General features: G+C 45.1%; 1 protein-coding gene across 1 annotated transcript in view; it reads left to right on the plus strand.

The window, feature by feature from the left end:
- Positions 1–15,684, plus strand: part of FPGT (fucose-1-phosphate guanylyltransferase) — a 36,098-nt gene extending 20,414 nt beyond the window's left edge. Inside the window, exons 3-4 of the mRNA XM_073593742.1 lie at positions 3,131–3,223; positions 8,038–15,684. Coding sequence (XP_073449843.1) covers positions 3,131–3,223; positions 8,038–9,440 — 1,496 coding nt within the window. The 3' untranslated portion in view covers positions 9,441–15,684. The remainder of the gene's footprint in view (positions 1–3,130; positions 3,224–8,037) is intronic.
- The last annotated feature ends 4,888 nt before the right edge of the window (positions 15,685–20,572 follow it).

The following is a 20,572-nucleotide window of genomic DNA, read 5'->3' on the forward strand; positions in this document are numbered from 1 at the left end:
GATAGGATATATAGTATATATACCGTGGGTATAGAAAATAATCACCCTCCTGTTAAAATAATCACATTTTGTTGCTTTTCAGCCTGAAATAAAGACACACACACACTTTTTGTTTTATCCAGCTGTATTTATTAGTGCAACTTATCCAAGTGAAAGATATAACACCAACGTGTCAGAAAAAAATAAATTAATAAATTAAAAACCAAATCACAGAGTTGGAAAAAGGATCACCCCCCTTATGTCAGTATCTTGTTGAACCACCTCTTGCTTTAATGACTGCCTTTAGTCTGCTGGGATGTCTCTACTAACTGTGCACATCTAGACTTTGCAATATTTGTCCACTCTTCTTTGCAGAACTGCCCAAGTTCAGTTCTATTTGATGGTGACCATTTGTGAACTGCAGTATTCAAGTCATTCCACAGATTTTCAATTGGGTTTAAGTCTGGGCTCGGACTAGTCCATGTAAGGACAGTCACCTTTTTCTCCTTCATCCACTCTGTGGTCATCTTTGCTGTGTGCTTTGGGTCATGTTGGAAGGTAAACCTTCTTCCCATTGACAACTTTCTGGCAGAGGGCAGCAGATCTTCCTCAAGAATTTGATGGTATTTCGCCCCATTCATTTTCCCTTCTATCCAGTCCCTGCTGCAGAGAAACTCCCCCATTACAGGATATTACCACCCCTCCCCTCCCCCATAATAGGATATTACCACCACTCCCCTATAACAGGATATTACCACCCCCCCCATAACAGGGTATTACCTCCCCATAACAGGATATTACCACCACCCCCCCATAACAGGATATTACCTACCCCCCCATAACAGGATATTACCACCACCCCCCCATAACAGGATATTACCACCCCCCCCCAATAACAGGGTATTACCACCCCCCCCCCCATAACAGGATATTACCACCCCCCCGTAACAGGATATTACCACCCCTCATAACAGGATATTACCACCTCCATGCTATACTGTAGGAATGGTGTTATTTGGATGATGAGCTGTATTGGATTTCCACCAGACATATCGTTTGGTGTTGAGGCCAAAAGATTCAATTTTAGTCCCGTCTGACCAGAACACCCCTTTCCATGTGGACTCGGAACCTTCAAGGTGCGTTTTTAGGTGGTCAGATGAGACTAAAATGGAATTATTTGGCCTCAACACTGTTCTGTCATTGCAAGAAACCTCGGCAGCAGTTGAATGTCTCTGATGCGTGGCCTGTTATTTGGATGGTGGTCTACAGTGGAGCAAGAGCTTCCTTGGCCTTGGCACCTTGCTGATTGCAGGTAATCGAGGAGGATACAGACTGGTCTATGAGCGGTGAAAAGGGTCGGGTTTGTATAACAGTACTTTGGCTATGCCCAAGCACCGTCACATGACAGGGTATCTTCACCACTTTCTCTTGTTCTGACATCAGCCAACCCAAGGTAAGGTGGGGGAGTGCTAGAGAGATGAGTGTCAATGGGACAAATGGGCCTTTTCACAGAATGAGCAAAGTAGCAGTAGGGTTGATTTACTAAAGACAAACAGGCTGTGCACTTTAAAAAGTGCAGTTGCCCTCTGCAAATGCAGTTGCTCCAGGACTTGAGTAAATGAGGTAAAGCTTCGTTTTGAAAACAATACCCAATCACATGCAAGGAAAATAAAAAAAAAAACAGCAGTTTTGCGTGCACAGGATGAAGGAAGTCAGGAGAGCTTCTGCTCATTTACTAAGCTCTGGAGCAACTGCACTTTGCAAAGTGCACAGTCTATTTGCCTTTAGTAAATCAGCCCCAGTGTCTCTCTTTCAGAGTCAGTAAGTGACTATTACTCTTTGGGAAGCAACGTGAGGACGAGGTCCTTTAGCACCCGACGAAAAGGCCACAATGTGCCCCACTCCACAAGCTTTATAAGTTGTAGGCCCCCTTCTGCTGAAGCGCCCTAAGCAGCCATCTCTTTTGCCTGCTCCTCAGCACAGCTCTATTGGGGAATGTATTTTATATGTATATTAATTTCCCACATGGGGTAAGCGTATAACATATGGAATAAAAAGTATTCCTGTGTTTAAGAAAAAAAAAAAAAAGTGTTGCATAATTTCTGCTGTCAACCCGCCAACAAAAAGCGACCAGGCTACCCCACAGACCTATGAGAGCGTCTCAGTGGCCAGTAACTGTATTATCCTATATATGTGCATAGAGAGATGTCCCAAGCACCACATACCTAGCAAAGCCATTAGTAAACAGGTTAAAATTATGTTGTTTTCATTTATTTATTTATTTTTTAAAATGATAAACCTGTTCTACTTAACTGCTCTGTGTAATGGTTTTGCACAGAGCAGCCTGGATTCTCCTCTTCTCAGGTCCCTCGTCGGCGCCCCTGGCCCCTCTCCCTCCTGCCGATTGCCCCCACATCAAGCGGCTTTCTATAGGGGCACTCAAGCCCCTCTCTTTCCTAATTGGCTCACTGACTTTGACAGCAGAGGGAGCCTATGGCGCCCATTGCTGTGTCTCAGCCAATCATGAAGGAGAGTCCCGGACAGCTGAGTCTCTTGTGCAACATCGCTGGATCGAGATGGGGCTCGGGTAAGTATTAGGAGGAATGCTGCACACAGAAAGTTTTTTTTATCTTAATGCATAGAATGTATAAAGATAAAAAACCTTCTGTCTTTAGAACCACTTTAAAGCAGCCCCAGCCAGCTTCATTTAAAGCCACTCTGTCCATGGGCATGATTAAGCCCTCTGGGTGGGGTGAAACATGTTGAGGGAGTGGCTTTGGATGAAGCTGGCTGAGGCTGCTTTCACCTGTTTTACTAATGGCTTTGTTAGGTGTGCAGTGTTTGGGACCTTTCTCTTTGCATATCCATAGTATTTTAGGAGTTAGACGGACTCCTGCCCAGCCAGCAGCCATTGCAGGAAACATTGGATTGACTTACAGGAGCTTGAGTAGAGACCTCCATCCTACATTTGTGATTTGATTTCGAAGGGGGGGGGGGTTCTACGAGCTCTAAGGCAGAGCTGCAGTTAAAGCTCATAAGGGAACGTGTATAAGAGTTACCTGTAGATGCCTTTAGATCCCCCATTTTAATTTCTAACATATTAAAGTTTAAACACTGTGCCAGATTGTAATTTTCCATTTTTTTTCTGCAGGGAATGGAGGATCTACATTGTATGCCCTGCACTGCCTGCATCAGCTGTACCCCAGTGAATTGGATTCTTTTACAGTCATGCTAATCCATGCTGGTATGTTTTGTACATTTACTGATCTGGATGTTTTTTTTTTTTCTTATAATTTCCTCATTAAACAGGTCAGGGAAATAATTAGCTAACACAGGATACATTTTGAGGTCAATACCTTATCTTAAACGATCTTGTTTTAACAAATTAAACATAATCGATCCGATGTCTATTGAATGGGTCTCACGCTGATTTTCAATTATCTGAACATCCTTGTCTGTGCCAGGAACTTTTTTGCCTGCCTGGTGGTGCGTGGCTCAGGCCTTTTAATAATTGGTTCATTTTTAAACTTTAATTATGCACACCAATGCAAGAAGAAAATGGGGCGTTTCAACTCGGTTTACTTGTAAGTGGATCTCGTATTTAACTTGGCATTTTATCCAGTGTAGCTGGTCGAGTCGCTTGATAACTGTCTTGGCAGTCTTTCTTTCTCAACGTGGAATCTCTGAAACCTTGGGATTCCTCCTGAAGTTGCAGGGGGTTCCTTGAGCAACCCGCAATAGTTTGATTTTCCGCCAACACTGACCACCAATTTAATTTCTAACATGTCACAATATACAGCAATCGCATTTTTCAAAAAATAAAACCTCCACCTTTTATCATTAAAAACGGCCATTGGGCTCTAGTCAGTGACTTTGCCTAGACTAAGATGATGCCATTTCCTCAGTCTCCTCTCCTCCAGTGATCAGCCTGACACTTTTTAACTTGGTAGCAAGTCATAAAGTGGTTATAAACTCCGCTTTATGGCTTGTACCTACAGGTAAGTCTATAATGAGGCTTCACTGCAGGTACAGTTTAGGAGATATTCACATTTTAGTGGCCGGTGATGTCACTGGCATATGTGCACTATGCTCTGAATGGACGGCACACTCGAGTATTTTGTCCATTGAGAGCATTGTGCTGCAACTGTGACTCCCATGCGTGAGAGTGACTTCATCAAGCCCCGGCCAATCAAACGGCCGGAGAGCATGAACTTGGGCGAAAGGGTGAAAATGAAAGCGGTGACAGCTCACCACTGGAGGACTTTGTTTTAAAGGGGTTGTAAAGGCAGAAGGTTTTTACGTTCATGAATTTTATGCATGAAGGTAAAAAAAAAACTTCAGTGTGCAGCTCCCCCTTCAGCCCCCCCTAATATTTACCTAAGCCAAACCTCGATCTAACAATGTACACCAAACCTTAGGCTCTCCCGGGTCTCCCTCCTGATCGGCTGAGATGCAAAAGCAGGAGCCATTGGCTCCTGCTGCTGTCAATCACAGCCAGAGAGGCGGGAACTAGGGGTGGGGCTGAGCCACACACTCTGTGTCTTATGGATGCAGAGAGCCAGCTTCTGGAGCAAGCACGCACGAGTGCCCCCACAGCAAGCAGCTTGCTATGGGAGCATTCGGCAAGGTGGAGGGGCCTAGAGGACCCATGGGGAACCAGAGAAGAGGAGGATTGGCACTTCAGGTAAGTATGACATGTTTGTTATTTTTTGAATTTTTTTTTTATAAAATGTTTTCCTTTACAATCACTTTAAGGTAAGTCTGTATGTTGTGCATATTAGCACACTATGGCTTAAACTGCCCGACAAGGGTCCAATTTTTAGACTTTACTATCGCTTTTAGGTGAGAGGCTGCAACAGAGGCTGGTCTATGTCAGACATTAGAGAGAACAGCCAAGAATTAGGCTCCATTCACACTTTGTTGTGACAACTTTGGATGGGTGCAACTTGGGTGCGACTCTGGCTTTGATCAGTGATAATGGACAACTGTTGCACACAAGTTGCATTGTATAACATTCAGGTTCGACTTTCATGCAGCTTCTGAGTGTTAATATTGAAGTCTATGACCCTCAAGTTGCATGAAAGTTTGACCAAAGTAGTGCATGAACTACTTTGAAGTTGCTGCAACTTTATGTCGCACATCTATGAATGGTTATCATTGGAAAACATGAGGAACGACTTGTCCTGCAACTCTGTTGTCCAGAGTTGCATGACAAGTCACACAAGTGTGAATGGAGCCTTACTCAGAACAAAATATTACAGCGCACACATACAAAAAAGACATTTACCTTCTGCTTCAAGGCTATTTAAAACACCTAGACATTTTCAAAAAAACATTATCAAAAAATATGGGGATTTGGTCACACCATATTGCTATATGGTGCTTAAGCCCACTTACAGCGTCAAAGTACCCCATGATTAGTGGGTCCTACACTATCCATAGAATGGGAGATCCTGCTTCTCTGAACCACGGGAGCAAACACTACTCTATATGGGAGAACTAAAGGTCTCCACCCATGACACAGGCGGACACTAATGAGAAGCACTGATGAGGGAGTGGGGTGCTCCAGCCCAAAAGGATTTGGTCAGAATCCATACAATAGACAAACAAGATATTTGGGGGGCACACCCTAAAAGATGCATTAAAGATGGTGCAGCCATAAGACCATACAGCAGAACAAAATATTACAGCGCACACATGCAAAAAAGACATTTACCTCCTGCTGCAAGGCTATTTAAAACACCTAAACATTTTCAAAAAACATTATCAAAAAATATGGGGATTTGGTCACATCATATAGCTATATGGTGCTTAAATCCCCATATTTTTTGATAATGTTTTTTGAAAATGTTTAGGTGTTTTAAATAGCCTTGCAGCAGGAGGTAAATGTATTTTTTGCATGTGTGCGCTGTAATATTTTGTTCTGTTGTATGGTTTTATGGCTGCACCATCTTTAATGCATCTTTTAGGGTGTGCACCCCAAATATCTTGTTTGGAGCCTTACTCAGACACCGGGATATATACATGATTGTGTCTGTTCAGTTGGCATCTCAATCCAATGACCCTGGATGATGCCCAAATAAAGATGGCTCTGTCTTTCTGTGGAGAAAAGCAGATAATAATAATCTTGAAAATACCCCCCAACACCTATACCAACTAACCTAAGAAAGATCCGTTTACTTACCTATTCTCAGGCCGCTCCAATCCGGTCATGTGATCTCCCTTGTGTTAGCCAGCGCCAGCTGCAGGGGAGAGGAGAGAGCACTTGATAACGTCTGGAATGCCTGAGATCAGTGACATCGTCCAAAGGGCTTACTATAGCCCAGCCTCTCCCCTGCTGCCACTGCTAGCTGACATGGGGGAACCAAATCACGTGACTGGAGCTTCCTGAAAGTAGGTAAGTATATGAATCTTTCTTACACAGGTTAGTCAGAATAGGTGTTAGGAGGGTGAAGGGACAGTTTTAAGAGTAGCTAGGTTTATCTCGGAATCCTAAAGTGGTTCTAAAGGCTGCAGGTGTTTTACCTTTAAAGCGGAGCTCCACCCAAAAGGGAAAGTTCTACTTTAAGGCCCCCCCGCCTTGTCCCAAATAGCTGGTTTTGACAGGTACCTGCTCCCACTCCAGAGGTTCTCCTCACCACCTCCCTCTCCGCAGTCATCTGCGACACGTCACAGGTTGCAGAAGACTGCAGGATCATTCACAATGCGCAGTGTGGCTTGCACATGCGCAGTGGACACTCGGCCTGTGCAGCTGTCATAGCCGACAAGTGCCCACAGTTGAGATGCCAGGGACAGAAGATGGAGGGAATGGATGGCACGGGTGAGCTCATCGTTGGATCTTGGGACAGGCGAGTGTCTGTTTTTTTTTTTTTTCTTTATGTTCAGCAGCTACAGTTTGCAAAAATGGCTGGAGCTCCTCTTTAATTCATTGGCTGCATTAAAGTGGTTATAAAGGCAGAGGGTTTTTTTTTATTTTAATGCATTAAGGTAAAAAACCTTCTGTGTGCAGCAGCCCCCCCAATACTTACCTGAGCCCCATCTCGATTCAGCAATGTTGCACGAGAGACACTGCTGTCAGGAACTCTCCCTCCTGATTGGCTGAGACAGCAGAGAAGCGCCAATGGCTCCCGCTGCTGTCAAAGTCAGTGAGCCAATGAGGGGGGGGCTGGCCAGGGCCGTGGCTCTGTGTCTGAAAGGACACAGGGTGCTGTGGCTCAGGTCGAGTGCCTAACTCTACTGTGAGATATAGCACTGTTCCAAGTCATAAATTCATATACAGAATTGCACTAATAATAATAGAGGTAAAGTCCCAATAGTTAAGTGATCCTGTGACAATCACCTCCACCATAGGCAAAGTGCTCGCTTACCAGCTTTCACGGAAGGTCAGTGACATTTGTAGCTCTAAACCCAGCCAGGGCCTTTATCCATCCCAGGAACCTCTTAGCGCATGTAGACCCTCCGACCCTCTGTCCAGGTAAGGATATCACGGATAGTCCCCAAAATACAAAAGGCTCACCATAGTATTAAATACCTTAAAAACTCTATTTAGGGTATAAAATATTGCACTTACAGCAAGAAGAACATGTATTCACATTAGGAACAAAAGAAGCCGGCCGGCTAATCGTAGCTACCCGTCCTTCCGGGATTTAAGAAGCACATAGCTCTGCCCTACGTGTTTCGTCTGAAGATGATGTCTCCTGCTGCTGTCAATCACATACAGTGAGGAGGGAGAGGAAGCGTGTCTGAGCCGTACACTGTGTGTCAATGGACACACAGAGCTGGCTTGGGAGTGAGCACATGCAAGTTGCCCCTTAGAAAGATGCTTGCTATGGGGGCCCTCAGCAGGTGGGGGAGGAGCCAAGATCGCTGGCTGGGGCCTGAGAAGATGAGGATCAGGGCTGCCATTACAACGAACAGGTAAGTATAACATGTTTATTTTAAAAATGTCTTTACAAAAATATGGCTTTTCAATCACTTTACAATAAAATAATTGTGTGTTAGGTCTATTTTAATTTACACTGCACTATTGGTCATCTATAATTTACATTTCTTCTTTAGGTGGCTACAGCCAGCGGTTGCCCCATGCCAGCGCCTTGGGGAAGATCTTCACAGCCTTGCCCTTCGGTGACCCCGTTTATCAAATGATTGATTTAAAACTGGCTATTTACATTGACTTTCCCTCCAACATGAAGCCGGGCGTCCTGGTAACTTGCGCTGATGACATAGAACTGTATTCGAGCCAGGAGGCGGCAGTTACATTTGATAGGCCTGGCATCACTGCTCTAGCTCACCCATCTACGTTGGCTATAGGCACCACCCACGGGGTGTTTGTGTTGGAAAAATCTGACTTAGAATCTAGCGAACTGCAAATTAGATCCTGCAAATCATACCTTCACAAGCCCTCCGTGGAGAAAATGCGCCAATCGGGCGCTGTTACCGTTTACCCAAGCCAGGACAAAAATGACCCCCGTTCTGAAGTCGTCTATACCGACAGCCTGTTTTATATGGATCACCCGACTGCAAAACTTCTTCTCGGTTTCTTTCAAGAGTCAGGCGGCGTGCAGTGCGAGATCGACGCATACGGGGACTTTCTGCAGGCCTTGGGGCCCGATGCCACGCTAGACTACACAGAGAACACCGCCAACGTCTCGAAAATAGAATCACAGCTGACTGATGTGCGGAGGAAAATCTACTTCCTATTGAGGGCAACGGGCTTCACCGTCGTCGTTTTGAACAATTCGAAATTCTATCACATCGGGACCTTGCAGGAATACTTACATCATTTTACTTCTGACGCCCAGCTCCGGGCAGAACTAGGATTACAGGCGAACGTTTTTAGCATCGTTCCGGATCAAGATAAAAATGTGAATAAAGAGGCCTGTGTCATTCAAAGCGTATTAGACGCTCAGTGCCAGGTTTCACCTCACACGGTGATTGAATATTCCAGGCTGGGGCCCGGCGTCTCCATAGGGGAATGCTGTATCATCAGCGGCTCATGCATAAGCATCAGATCAGCCATACCCGACAAATCTTTTGTGAGTTCATTAAGCCTGGTGATTGATGGACGGCTAATGTATGCGACAATCCTGTTTGGGACTGAGGACGACTTGAAACGGAGCGCGGCTTCGTTGTCGGATCTGAACGCGCTTCAGATATTCGGCAAGAGTCTTCTGCAGTGCTTGGAGCTCTGGGGCATTCCAGTTTCAGAAAAGCTTTTTTCTAGCGACCAAAAGAGTTTGTGGAGCGCCCGTCTCTTCCCGGTGTATGAAACTTTGCAAGAGTCTGTCAAGGCTTCTCTGGCGATGCTGACAGCCGCGTACAGCCAGTCGCAAGTGCGTCGGGGAGATGCCGAGAGGCTGTCGATTGAAGAGATGCTGAAATGCAAGAATGTTGAAGAGATGTTGAACTTTAGAAATCTCCTTTATAAGGAAATCTGCTCTGAAAAAGAAAGCAAAATGTAGATTTTCAGAGGGGTATGTTTGGAACATGTTTTATAGCAGCAATATATTTTTAAAGAGTTTTTGTGCTTTATTAAAAGTCAGCAGCTACAAAAAGTGTAGCTGTTGACTTTTAATAAACAGACACTTACCTGTCCCACGGTCCAGAGATGTGGCTGCCTGAACCCTCGGTTCTCTTCCTCTCTTCTCCCGGCGCCGGCATTACAGGTGTGTGCCCCCGGCTGTGACAGCTTACAACTTCACAGCCAGGTGCGCACCGCGAGTCGTGCTGAGCCTCATCATTGGCTGTGCAATCTGCTGGGACCTGTGACTTGTCCGAGAAGTTTGCAGGGAGGGAGAGAACTTCCGCTCAGATCGCCTAGGCCAGTGATGGCGAAGCTTGGCACCCCAGATGTTTTGGAACTACATTTCCCATGATGCTCAACTACACTGCAGAGTGCATTAGGATCATGGGAAATGTAGTTCCAAAACAGCTGGGGTGCCAAGGTTCGCCATCACTGGCCTAGACGGTCCGAGCAGAAGTGGTAGTGGGTACCTGTCAAAACTAGGTACCCGCCCCCCCAAATTTACATGCCAAATATGGCATAGGAGGGGGGAGGAGTGCTTAAAGCAGAACTTCCCTTTTGGGGTAGAGCTCTGCTTTAAAGGATCAGCCCACCCAAAACTGAGATTAGGAGGAATTCAGTGGTGAGATTTTCCTGCATTAACTCTAGGCTTTGTTCCTACACAACCTAAAACTCAATTCTACATAAGCCCCACCCTTTTACCATAGTCCCCTAGTGCCACACCTTTGGCCTAAAGGGCCCTTTAGAATGTGATGTGTGGCCTTTGGATCTCAGTAGTTTGTAGTGGGAGCATCGATTTATGGCAGGTGTGTCCAAACTTTCCAAACAAAAGGCCCGTTTACTGTCTTTTAGACTTTACCCCCCCCAAGACTGTGGCCAATGTGATTAACAAGATTTCCTGGGGGTAAAAAAATGCCCCATTGTTGGTATCAGGGTAAGGCTTGATGCCTTATCATTAGCATCAGTGGGAGGACTATTGCCCCATCATCGGTGCCAGTGGGAGGAATAATGTCCCATCATTGGTGTCAGCGGGAGGAATAGTGCCCCATCGTTGGTGTCAGTGGGAGGAATAGTGCCCCGTCATTGGTGTCAGTGGAAGGAACAGTGCCCCATCATTGGTGTCAGTGGGAGGAATAGTGCCCCATCATTGGTATCAGTGGGTGGAATAGTGCCCCGTCATTGGTGTCAGGGGGAGGAACAGTGCCCCATCATTGGTGTCAGTGGAAGGAACAGTGCCCCACCATTGGTGTCAGTGGGAGGAATAGTGCCCCATCATTGGCGTCAGTGGAAGGAATAGTGGCAGGAATAGTGCATCAAGGGCTGGATAAAGGCAAGAAAAGGGCCACATCTGGCCCCCGGGCCACAGTTTGAAGACCACTAGATTAGGATAATAGCATTGATCTCCACTAGTCTCATGTAACAACATGTTCCCAGTTTTGTATTGTCTTCTCCAGCATATCCCCAGCCAAAAATATATCCTGTCCTCTATTTCTGACCCTCTCTTCCTCTATTAGGCCTGCAGTGTCTGACAGTCTTCTTAAGCATTACATATATTGAACATTAAGTGTGGCCCTTTATTGATGTTGGGGGTCACATTTGAGGCCCCTATGGCTCATAAGTTGACAGCCACTGCCATAGTCCCTTCCACCCCGGCATTTTTTTTTTTTAACCTTATCCTGTACGCATATATGCAGCGGCAGGATGAGTGGGCAATAATGCCCAGCTGCTACGTGCATGGGAACTGAAATCCATGTTGAGAGCGCGCTCAGTGCATGCTCCCAGCACAGTGACTAAGCTGTCATGTACTACTTCCACTCATTGTTTATGATCATGAGCTTCCGATCATGTGACTTCTGACAGCCAATCGCAGTGATTACATAATCGGGAAGTCCACCTCCCAGGTGAACACCCTCTTAAGAGGGACGCCAGTTGGCAATGGAAAGTGGTTAAGATTGTGGCAAACATCCCTTTTTCCAAGAGGGCTTCAGTCCAGTCATGTGACATCACAGTTCCTCTTCCTCCTGCTCATTAACCTGCCGTGGGCAATTCCTGAATTCCGCCGGGAATGGAGTCACATATCAATAGCGGTTTTCCTAATATTGCTTTCCTTTGAGTCTTTGGGGCTTCTTTTTGGGTGACCGCACTACGCACTGCTTGCGTTTTGAGTGCTGTTATCCTTTCATGGCACCCCAAATACGATGCAATTGTCACGGTGTGAGAGGGAGAAGCAGCACACAAAGCCAGTCAGCTGTTCTGCAGAGCTCATTGCTAACAAGGAACATGCTGATAGTAGAAGAAAGCCGTGTAACGGAGGGATGAGCTCATCAGTGCTAGTATGGATCATGCTGATGGTAGAAGAATGAGCAGAGAGGTAACCTCTTCAGTCTGCTGCTTCTCTTTCATCGTCCAATCTTAGGCTGGAGAAAGGACAAGACCTGTAAGTGATAAAGCGGTAGATGACTCCGCTATATATCTTCTTTTTAGGGGCCCCCAGGTTGGTTATGCCATAATGTGCTAGTATGCACAGTACATTAAGGCAGACTTGCCTGTCAAACAGTGCCGCGCTGCACTACGGTAGGATCAATCTGGCGGGCCCCCGGCGCTTCTATCTTTGCCCGGTCTTCCTTCTGCATTCTGTGCCTTTTAGCTGTTAGACAGGCCGGGCCGCAATGGCATCACTCCCACGCATTCGCTCAGGAGTCACATCGCCACGGCACAGATCGGGGCTGTAAATGTTCACTGAGCTGCGCATGAGCAGCTCAGTGTACAGGACAGCTGACAGGCAGCAGGATGCATTCATGGTAGAAGACAGATGGGGTCTCTTCTGTCATAAATACCCTGCCTGTTAGCAGATTTTAAAAATCGAAGTTTGCTTCTACTTTAAAGCGGAAGTAAACTCATCCATAAAACAGTTTCATTTCCGGCACTCCCATTGGTTGTGCTCTCAACCAAACTATCAAGCCATCCAATGGCTGGTGTCTAAACTGATCACATGTGCAGCACCATGGCAGTTGTAGATTAAACAGAGGCAAAGACGGCCGCTTCCTTGGCTGAAAACGATAGGAGAGTTTACTTACACTTTAACTACAGCAGTGAAAAATCAGGTCTGCCAGATAGGGTAAGTGATGTTCAACAGAGCTGTGTAAATCTCAAGGCTGGATGTACAAAAATTCACATTTATTGGGATTTAAAACTTTTCTCCCTTTGTATATCTTCTGTGTATTTAGCGGTTAGGCCGGAGTTCTGCTTTAATTTATTGGTTCATGACCCCTGCTATACGTACTTCAGGAAGGCTGGGGGGGGGCGCTTTTGAGAAGGGATTATGCAGGCTGCTACTTTCTTCTTCAAATGACATTTTCAGAAAATGTTAAAAAAAAAAAAACCGTAGCAATCAACCCAAAGTTGATCTATTTTACTCAATGAAAACCATAGGGGGTGGCATAGAAAACTTTTATAGACATATAAGAGGTAGAGATAATTAATATATACACTAGAGGGGGTATTGAGATAACTACCATCATATCAGCGGGTACTTAGAATCCATCTGCTTCTACATGGGGGGGACGGGTATTATAATGCTGAGAAATGTTGGGTTAACTCTTTCTTGGAGGCTTTACCAAATATACTTTTTTTTTTTTAGCTGGGGTTTCTGTAACCGGCCAGCCAATGCACGCTTCCTTTCTAGGTGAACCATCCAGCTGAGTAGTCTATTCTGTTATTCTGTTGTTGGCGATTTGTCTCCAGTAACAGGATCATGACAGAGGCATTAGTCTGCTCCTCGCTGCTGATAAACGTAAAGTTAAAGCCCAACTTTTTATTGTACCAATACATTGGGGGGGTCACCCCAACAACCCTCCCTGCTCCTTACTCCATGGCTAAGAGCAGTGATGGCGAACCTTGGCACCCCAGATGGAACTACATTTCCTATTATGCTCATGCACTCAGCAGTGTAGTTGTGCATCATGGGAAATGTAGTTCCAAAACATCTGGAGTGCCAAGGTTCGCCATCACTGGGTTAGACCATATGTGTCAAACTCAAGGCCCGCAGGCCAAATCCGGCTCACCAGGCCATTTCATGTGGCCCTCACACCTCTCTGGCACCCCCCTCCATCATACCCCCCCCAACAGTCACCAGCAGAGAGGAGGACAGAACTCCTTTGCCAGATCTTGCGCTTCTCCATGCGGGAAGGGAAGCTCGTCTCTTCCCCGTTTCAGCAGCAGAGAGGACAGAACTCCATCTACAGATCCTGCACCAATCTGTGTAGGAAAGCAAAGCACAAAGACAGCGCTCACAACAGGGAACACACCTCATAGATTAAGGGTGGAGTCCTTCACCCTCTGGCTCAAGTTTTTCCTATTCATTCTACCTAAATGCTCATTTGGCTGGGGGGGGGGAGAAGTGATATCTGAAATAAAGAACTTTCCTTATTTCTCGTTCCCTGGCAGCCAGTGCTCTCCTTTGCTGTCCAGTGTCTCTGGTTGTAGGTGGGGACCTTGCCGTCCTCCTGTGTACAATGCAGGACCTGCTGGTCCTGCATTGTGGCTGCACAATTAGGAGGAGGCCTGCAGGAGCAAAGAAAGAAAGTATTCATACTTATTTACCCCTCCCCCCATCCCCCAACCAGGCTAGCATGGGTATGTTTCAAAGCAGCCCAGAGGTTGAGCTTTAAGGTCCATTTTTAAGGGGACCTGTACCCCATTTTCAGTAACACAAGATACCTGCTGTTACTGCCGGTTCACACAGGTGTGACTTGTCAGGCGACCTAGCCGCCTGACAAGTCGCCTCCCGTTCTGTACAATGGAACCGTTCTAATAGGAGCGACGCAAGTCGCTCCGACTTAGAAAAAGGTTCTTGTACTACTTCGGGGGGCGACTTGCATAGACTTCTATACAGAAGTCGTTTTGCAAGTCGCCGCGGAAGTCGTTTGCAGGTCGCCACGCTGAGGCGACCTTCAAGTCGTGCCGCCCCTGTGTGAACCGGGCCTTACCCATTTAGTCAGTGCTTTTGTTTGCCCCTCTCTGATTTAGTTTCACTTTATTACTAAACTACTTACTTCATAACTAAACCGTGCCAATTGCCATTTCTACCATTCAGTTACTGCAGAGGGCAACCTCATTGGACCAGGAATGGCAGTTGAGGGAACTTAAAGCGGAGCTCCACCCAAAAGGGGACGCTCTGCTTGTTTGCTTCCTCTCCCCCCTCACCTGGCACCTTTTTCCTTTTTTTTTGGGGGGGGGGGGAATACCTGTCAAAAACCAGGTACCCGCTCGAACTTCTGGGTAAGATTGGCGCAATCGTTGTGCAGCGATCTACGTCATTTCTGTCCCCCACTGCCTTCTGGGAGACACATGGGTCCCAGAAGACAGCGGGACCATTAAGAGAGCGCAGCACGACTCACGCATGTGCAGTAGGAAACGGGCTATGAAGCCTCAAGGCTTCACTTCCCATTTCCCTTGGTGAAGATGCCGGCGCCTGCACTCGGAGCCGATAGACGGATCGGCATGGGGTCCCGACATTGCGGGCTCCCTGGACAGGTACGTGCCCTTATATTGAAAGTCAGCAGTTACAGTATTTGTAGCTGCTTACTTTTGTTTTTTCTCCCCCAGGCTGGAAATATACTTTAACTATTACCCCAAGAAAAGGCAGGACTCGTGACGGAGTGAAACTGAATCAGAGAGGGGCACTGAATAGGCTTCTGTAGTTAATGAAGGTAACAGGAGGCATCCTGTGGTGTTGGATATACAAAGGCAAAATGAAGTTCAGGTTCAGAAAAGGATTTATATACCTTCTGAATAAATCTTTCTATCCGTAAATTAAAACAAACAGCAGAAGAGAGATCAGAGCATTTTGGAGGCAACACTTAAAGGGCGGTTATAGTGATATATTTTTTTTAACCACTTCAGCCCCGGAGGATTTGGCTGCTCAATGACCAGAGCACTTTTTACAATTTGGCACTGCGCTGCTTTAACTGGTAATTGCGCGGTCATGCAATGTTGTACCCAAACGAAATTTGCGTCCTTTTTTTACTCACAAATAGAGCTTTCTTTTGATGGTATTTGATTGCCTCTGAAATTTGTATTTTATGCGATATAAATGGAAAAAGACCGAAAATTTTGAAAAAAAAATGATATTTTCTACTTTTTGTTATGACAAAAATTCAATAAACTCAATTTTAGTCATACATTTACGCCAAAATGTATTCAGCCACATGTCTTTGGTAAAAATGTCAATAAGCGTATATTTATTGGTTTGCGCAAAAGTTATAGCGTCTACAAACTAGGGTACATTTTCTGGAATTTACGCAGCTTTTAGTTTATGACTGCCTATGTCATTTCTTGAGGTGCTAAAATGTCAGGGCAGTACAACCCCCCCCCCCCCCGCCAAATGACCCCATTTTGGAAAGTAGAAACCCCAAGGAAATCGCTGAGAGGCATGTGGCGCCCATTGAATATTAATTTTTTTTGTCACAAGTGATTGTGTAATTTTTTTGTTTTTGTTATTTTTCAATCACTTGTGACCATAAAATAAAATTTTCCATGAACTCAACATGCCTCTCAGCAAATAGTTTGGGGTGTCTACTTTCCAAAATTGGATCATTTGGGGGGGGTTTTGTGCTATTTTGGCATTTTATGGCCTTCGAAACTGTGATGGTAGTGAGGAGTGAAATAAAAAATGTACACCCTTAGAAATCCCAAAGGCGGTGATTGGTTTCAGGGGTCCTGTACGCGGCTAGACTCCCAAAAAGTCCCACACATGTGGTATCCCCGTACTCAGGCGAAGCAGCAGAATGTATTTTGGGGTGTAATTTCACATATTCCCATGGCATGTTTGAGCAATATATCATTTAGTGACAACTTTGTGCAAAAAAAAAAAAAAAAAAGTGTAATTTTCCTGAAACTTGTGGCAAAATATAAAATATTCTGTGGACTAATAGCAAATGGCTTGGGGTGTCTACTTTCCAAAAAAGAGGTCATTTGGGGGGGGTTGAACTGTCCTGTCATTTTATGCACAACATTTAGAAGCTTATGTCACACATCACCCACTCTTCTAACCACTTGAAGACAAAGCCCTTTCTTACACTTTTTGTTTGCATGAAAAAATATTATTTTTTTGCAAGAAAATTACTTTGAACCCCCAAACATTATATATTTTTTAAACGCAAAGGCCCTACAGATTAAAATGGTGGGTGTTGCAATTTTTTTTTCACACAGTATTTGCACAGCGATTTTTCAAACGCAATTTTTTTGGAAATAACACACTTTTTTCATTTTAATGCACTAAAATACACTATATTGCCCAAATGTTTAATGAAATAAAAAAGATGATCTTATGCCGAGTACATGGATACCAAACACGACATGCTTTAAAATTTGCGCAGAAACGTGTAGCGGCGACAAACTACATACAGTTTTAAAAGCCTTTACAGGTTACCATTTTATATTTACAGAGGAGGTCTACTGCTAAAATTACTGCCCTCGATCTGACCTCAGCGGTGATACCTCACATGCATGGTGCAATTGCTGTTTACATATGACAACAGACTGACGCTTGTGTTCGCCTTTGCGCGTGAGCACGGGGGGACAGGGGTGCTTTTAAAAAAAAAAATTATTATTTATGTTGCTTTTTTATTATATTTTTAAACTGTTCCTTTCATTTTTTTAAATCATTTTTATTGTAATCTCAGGGAATGTAAATATCCCCTATGATAGCAATAGGTAATGACAAGTGCTCTTTTTTTGAAATATTGGGGTCTATTAGACCCTAGATCTCTCCTCTGCCCTCAAAACACCAAGATCAGTGTGATAAAATGCTTTTCCAATTTCCCAATGGCGCTGTTTATATCCAGCGAAACCTAAGTCATGAAATGCTCGTAGCTTCTGGTTTCTCAGGCCATAGAGATGATTGGAGCCATTCTGGTCTCTGATAAGCTCTATGGTCAGCTGGTGGAACCACGAGCTGCATTCTCAGGTTCCCTGTTGGGACAGGAAAGCCCGAGAAATCCATGAAAGACGGTGGGGGGGGGGGGGGGGGTCGTTCCCTCCCATGGCTTGTAAAGCAGTCTAGAGGCTAATTAACCACTAGGATTGCTTTTACATGAATGCCGAACGCTGGCTGAAAAGAATGATACCAAGATGATACCTAAACCTGCAGGCATCATTCTGGTATAACCAATCAAAGTCCAACAACATACCAGTATGTTGCTGGTCCTTGTTGGGCATACATTGTAATGTTCTTTTTTTCATGCAGCCTGTGGGCTGAACGAAAAAAATAGATTGATCGGTGGGTGTGGTGGTGAAATCACCTCCTACAGCGCTGGAGTCGCTGATTGACATATCGTGGGAGCAAACGCTGTTGCTGTCAAGATAAATAAATCAGTGCTGCAGCTGAATGGCGTACCTGCTAAGCAAACGATGGACAATAAAACAAAGTAACATTACAGTATAACAGTAAGACATACCATACCTGCAAAGCAAATACAATAAAACATAGTAAAAATAAAACATTTTTTAACGCAATCTGTGCTAAAAAAATATATGCCGAAGCATGGGGGCAATCCGCCCCCCTAATGTTAGGGTCAAACCACCCCTGCCCCCATGCTTCGGCATAAATGCTCTTCTTTTTTTTTCTTTTTTTTTTTTTTTTTTTTTTTTTTTTTACTGTGATGGTGAAAGCACCTTCTACAGCGCTGGAGTCGCAGATTTACATATCATGGGAGCAAACGCTGTTGCTGTCAAGATAAATAAATCAGTGCTGCAGCTGAATGGCATATCTGAAATAAAAAAAAGGTTAACAATAAAACACATTAAACAGTAAAGTATAATAGAATTGCATACCCAGTCGCGCCCATGGACGTACAGGTACGCCCATTTGCCTACCCATGCCATTCTGCCGACGTACATCAGCGTGCGGCGGTCGGCAACTGGTTAAAGTGGTTGTAAAGTCAGAAGGTTTTTTTTATCTTAATGCATTCTATGCATTAAGATAAAAAACCTTCTGTGTGTAGCAGCCTCCTAATACTTACATGAGCTCATCTCAATCCAGCGACGTTGCATAGGAGACTCAGCTGCCCGGGACGCGCCCTCCTCATTGGCTGAAACAGCAGCGGGGCATCATTGGCTCCCGCAGCTGTTAATCAAAGCCAGTGAGCCAATGAGGAAAGAGAGGGGGTGGGGCCAAACCGCGGCTCTGTGTCTGAATGGACACACAGAGCAGCGGCTCAGCTCGGGTTCCCCCATAGCAAGCTGCTTGTTGTGGGGGCTCTCGGCAGGAGGGAGGGCCCAGGACCCGAGTAGAGGAGGATCGGGGTTGCCCTGTGCAAAACTGTACAGAGCAGGTAAGTATAACATGTTTGTAATTTTTTAATGGGAAAAAAATTAGACTTTAGTATCTTAAAATCTTTTTTTCTGAGCTGTCACATGACCACGTGAGGCTCCAGCGAGTATGTCTCTGTGTGGGGGACCGACACCCACGCTGTGATGTCATCCCACTGGCGTCCCATAGCTCTAAGGGGTTGCCAAATCTGAAAAAAGTCATGCCCACCAGCCGTGTTGTGAATGTCTGATCTAGTGGTTTGAGGTCTAACAAAGGTTGAACACAGAGTGAGTGGTGGTTCGTCTTATGCCCCGTACACACAATAGGATTTTCCGATGGAAAATGTGTGATGGGACCTTGTTGTCGGAAATTCCGACCGTGTGTGGGCTCCATCACACATTTTCCATCGGAATTTCTGACAAAGTTTGAGAGCAGGATATAAAATTTTCTGACAACAAAATCCGTTGTCGGATTTTCCGATCGTGTGTACACAAATCCGATGCAAAAAGTGCCACGCATGCTCAGAATAAATTAAGAGACGAATGCTATTGGCTACTGCCCCGTTTTATAATCCTGACGTTCAATCCATGTATGGCTGTTTCATTCAAGAGGAATGGAACTGGTGACAGGACTGTTATGCCCCGTACACACGATCGGATTTTCCGACAACAAATGGATGTGAGCTTGTCGGAAAGTCCGACCGTGTGTGCGCTCCATCGAACATTTGCTGTCAGAATTTCCGCCAACAAATGTTTGATAGCAGGTTCTTAATGTTTCCGCCAACAAAACTTGTTGTCGGAATTTCCGATCGTGTGTACACAAGTCCGTCACACAAAAGTTCACACATGCTCGGAATCGAGCAGAAGGAGCCGCACTGGCTATTGAACTTCCTTTTTCTCGGCTCATTGTACGTCACCGCTTTCTCACGTTCGGAATTTTGGGCCAACATTTATGTGACCTTGTGTAGGCAAGACAAGTTTGAGCCAACATACTTCGGAAAAAAATCCATGGTTTTGTTGTCGAAAATCCGATCGTGTGTATGGGGCGTTACTATATTGATGTTCAATCAGCACTCAAAGCCAGTTGGCTGCAACACTGATCAGTGTATCCTGACAGTGGAGGAGTCCCACTGCCAGAATACAATAGCACAGCGGTGGGAGGGGTGATTTCCCCATGCACCTCGAATGTGTGGTTGGAGGAATCAGTTTGCTGGATTTTGCTAATTTATATTGAATGGGGTTGAATTTCAATTTGAGGGGGTGGGTCATTGAGCAGTATTCTGGTCTGATTGTGTTTGTCAAAAGCATTATGCTCTTGTCTGTTCTGTGACAGTTAGCTCTGGTTCACACCAGTGTGGCTTTGAAATAGTGCAACTTCAGCATGATTTCAAAGATGCAGATCAGTGTGATTTGCACCTCCAATTTCATTGCGACTTAGTTTAACAGAAGTCTACACAGGTCGTAATGAAATCGGGGGAAAAAAGTAGTGCAGGAACCTTTTTCAAAGTCGCGGCGACATGAGTTGCAACAGTTTGAATGGTTTGACTGCCGGCAATGGGGTACGACTTATCATGCGATTTGGAACTGTCAAATCACATGACAAATCACACCAGTGTGAACGGGGGCTTAAAGTGATTCTAATGGCACAAGATTTTTATCTTAATGCATTCTATGCATTAAAATAAAAAACCTATGTGCAGCAGCCCCCCCCCCCAATACTTAAGGTCCATCTCGGTCCAGCGATGTGGACGACTGCCT

Source organism: Aquarana catesbeiana, linkage group LG07, assembly GCF_042186555.1.
Source record: "Aquarana catesbeiana isolate 2022-GZ linkage group LG07, ASM4218655v1, whole genome shotgun sequence".
NCBI classification, from domain to species: Eukaryota; Metazoa; Chordata; class Amphibia; order Anura; family Ranidae; genus Aquarana; species Aquarana catesbeiana.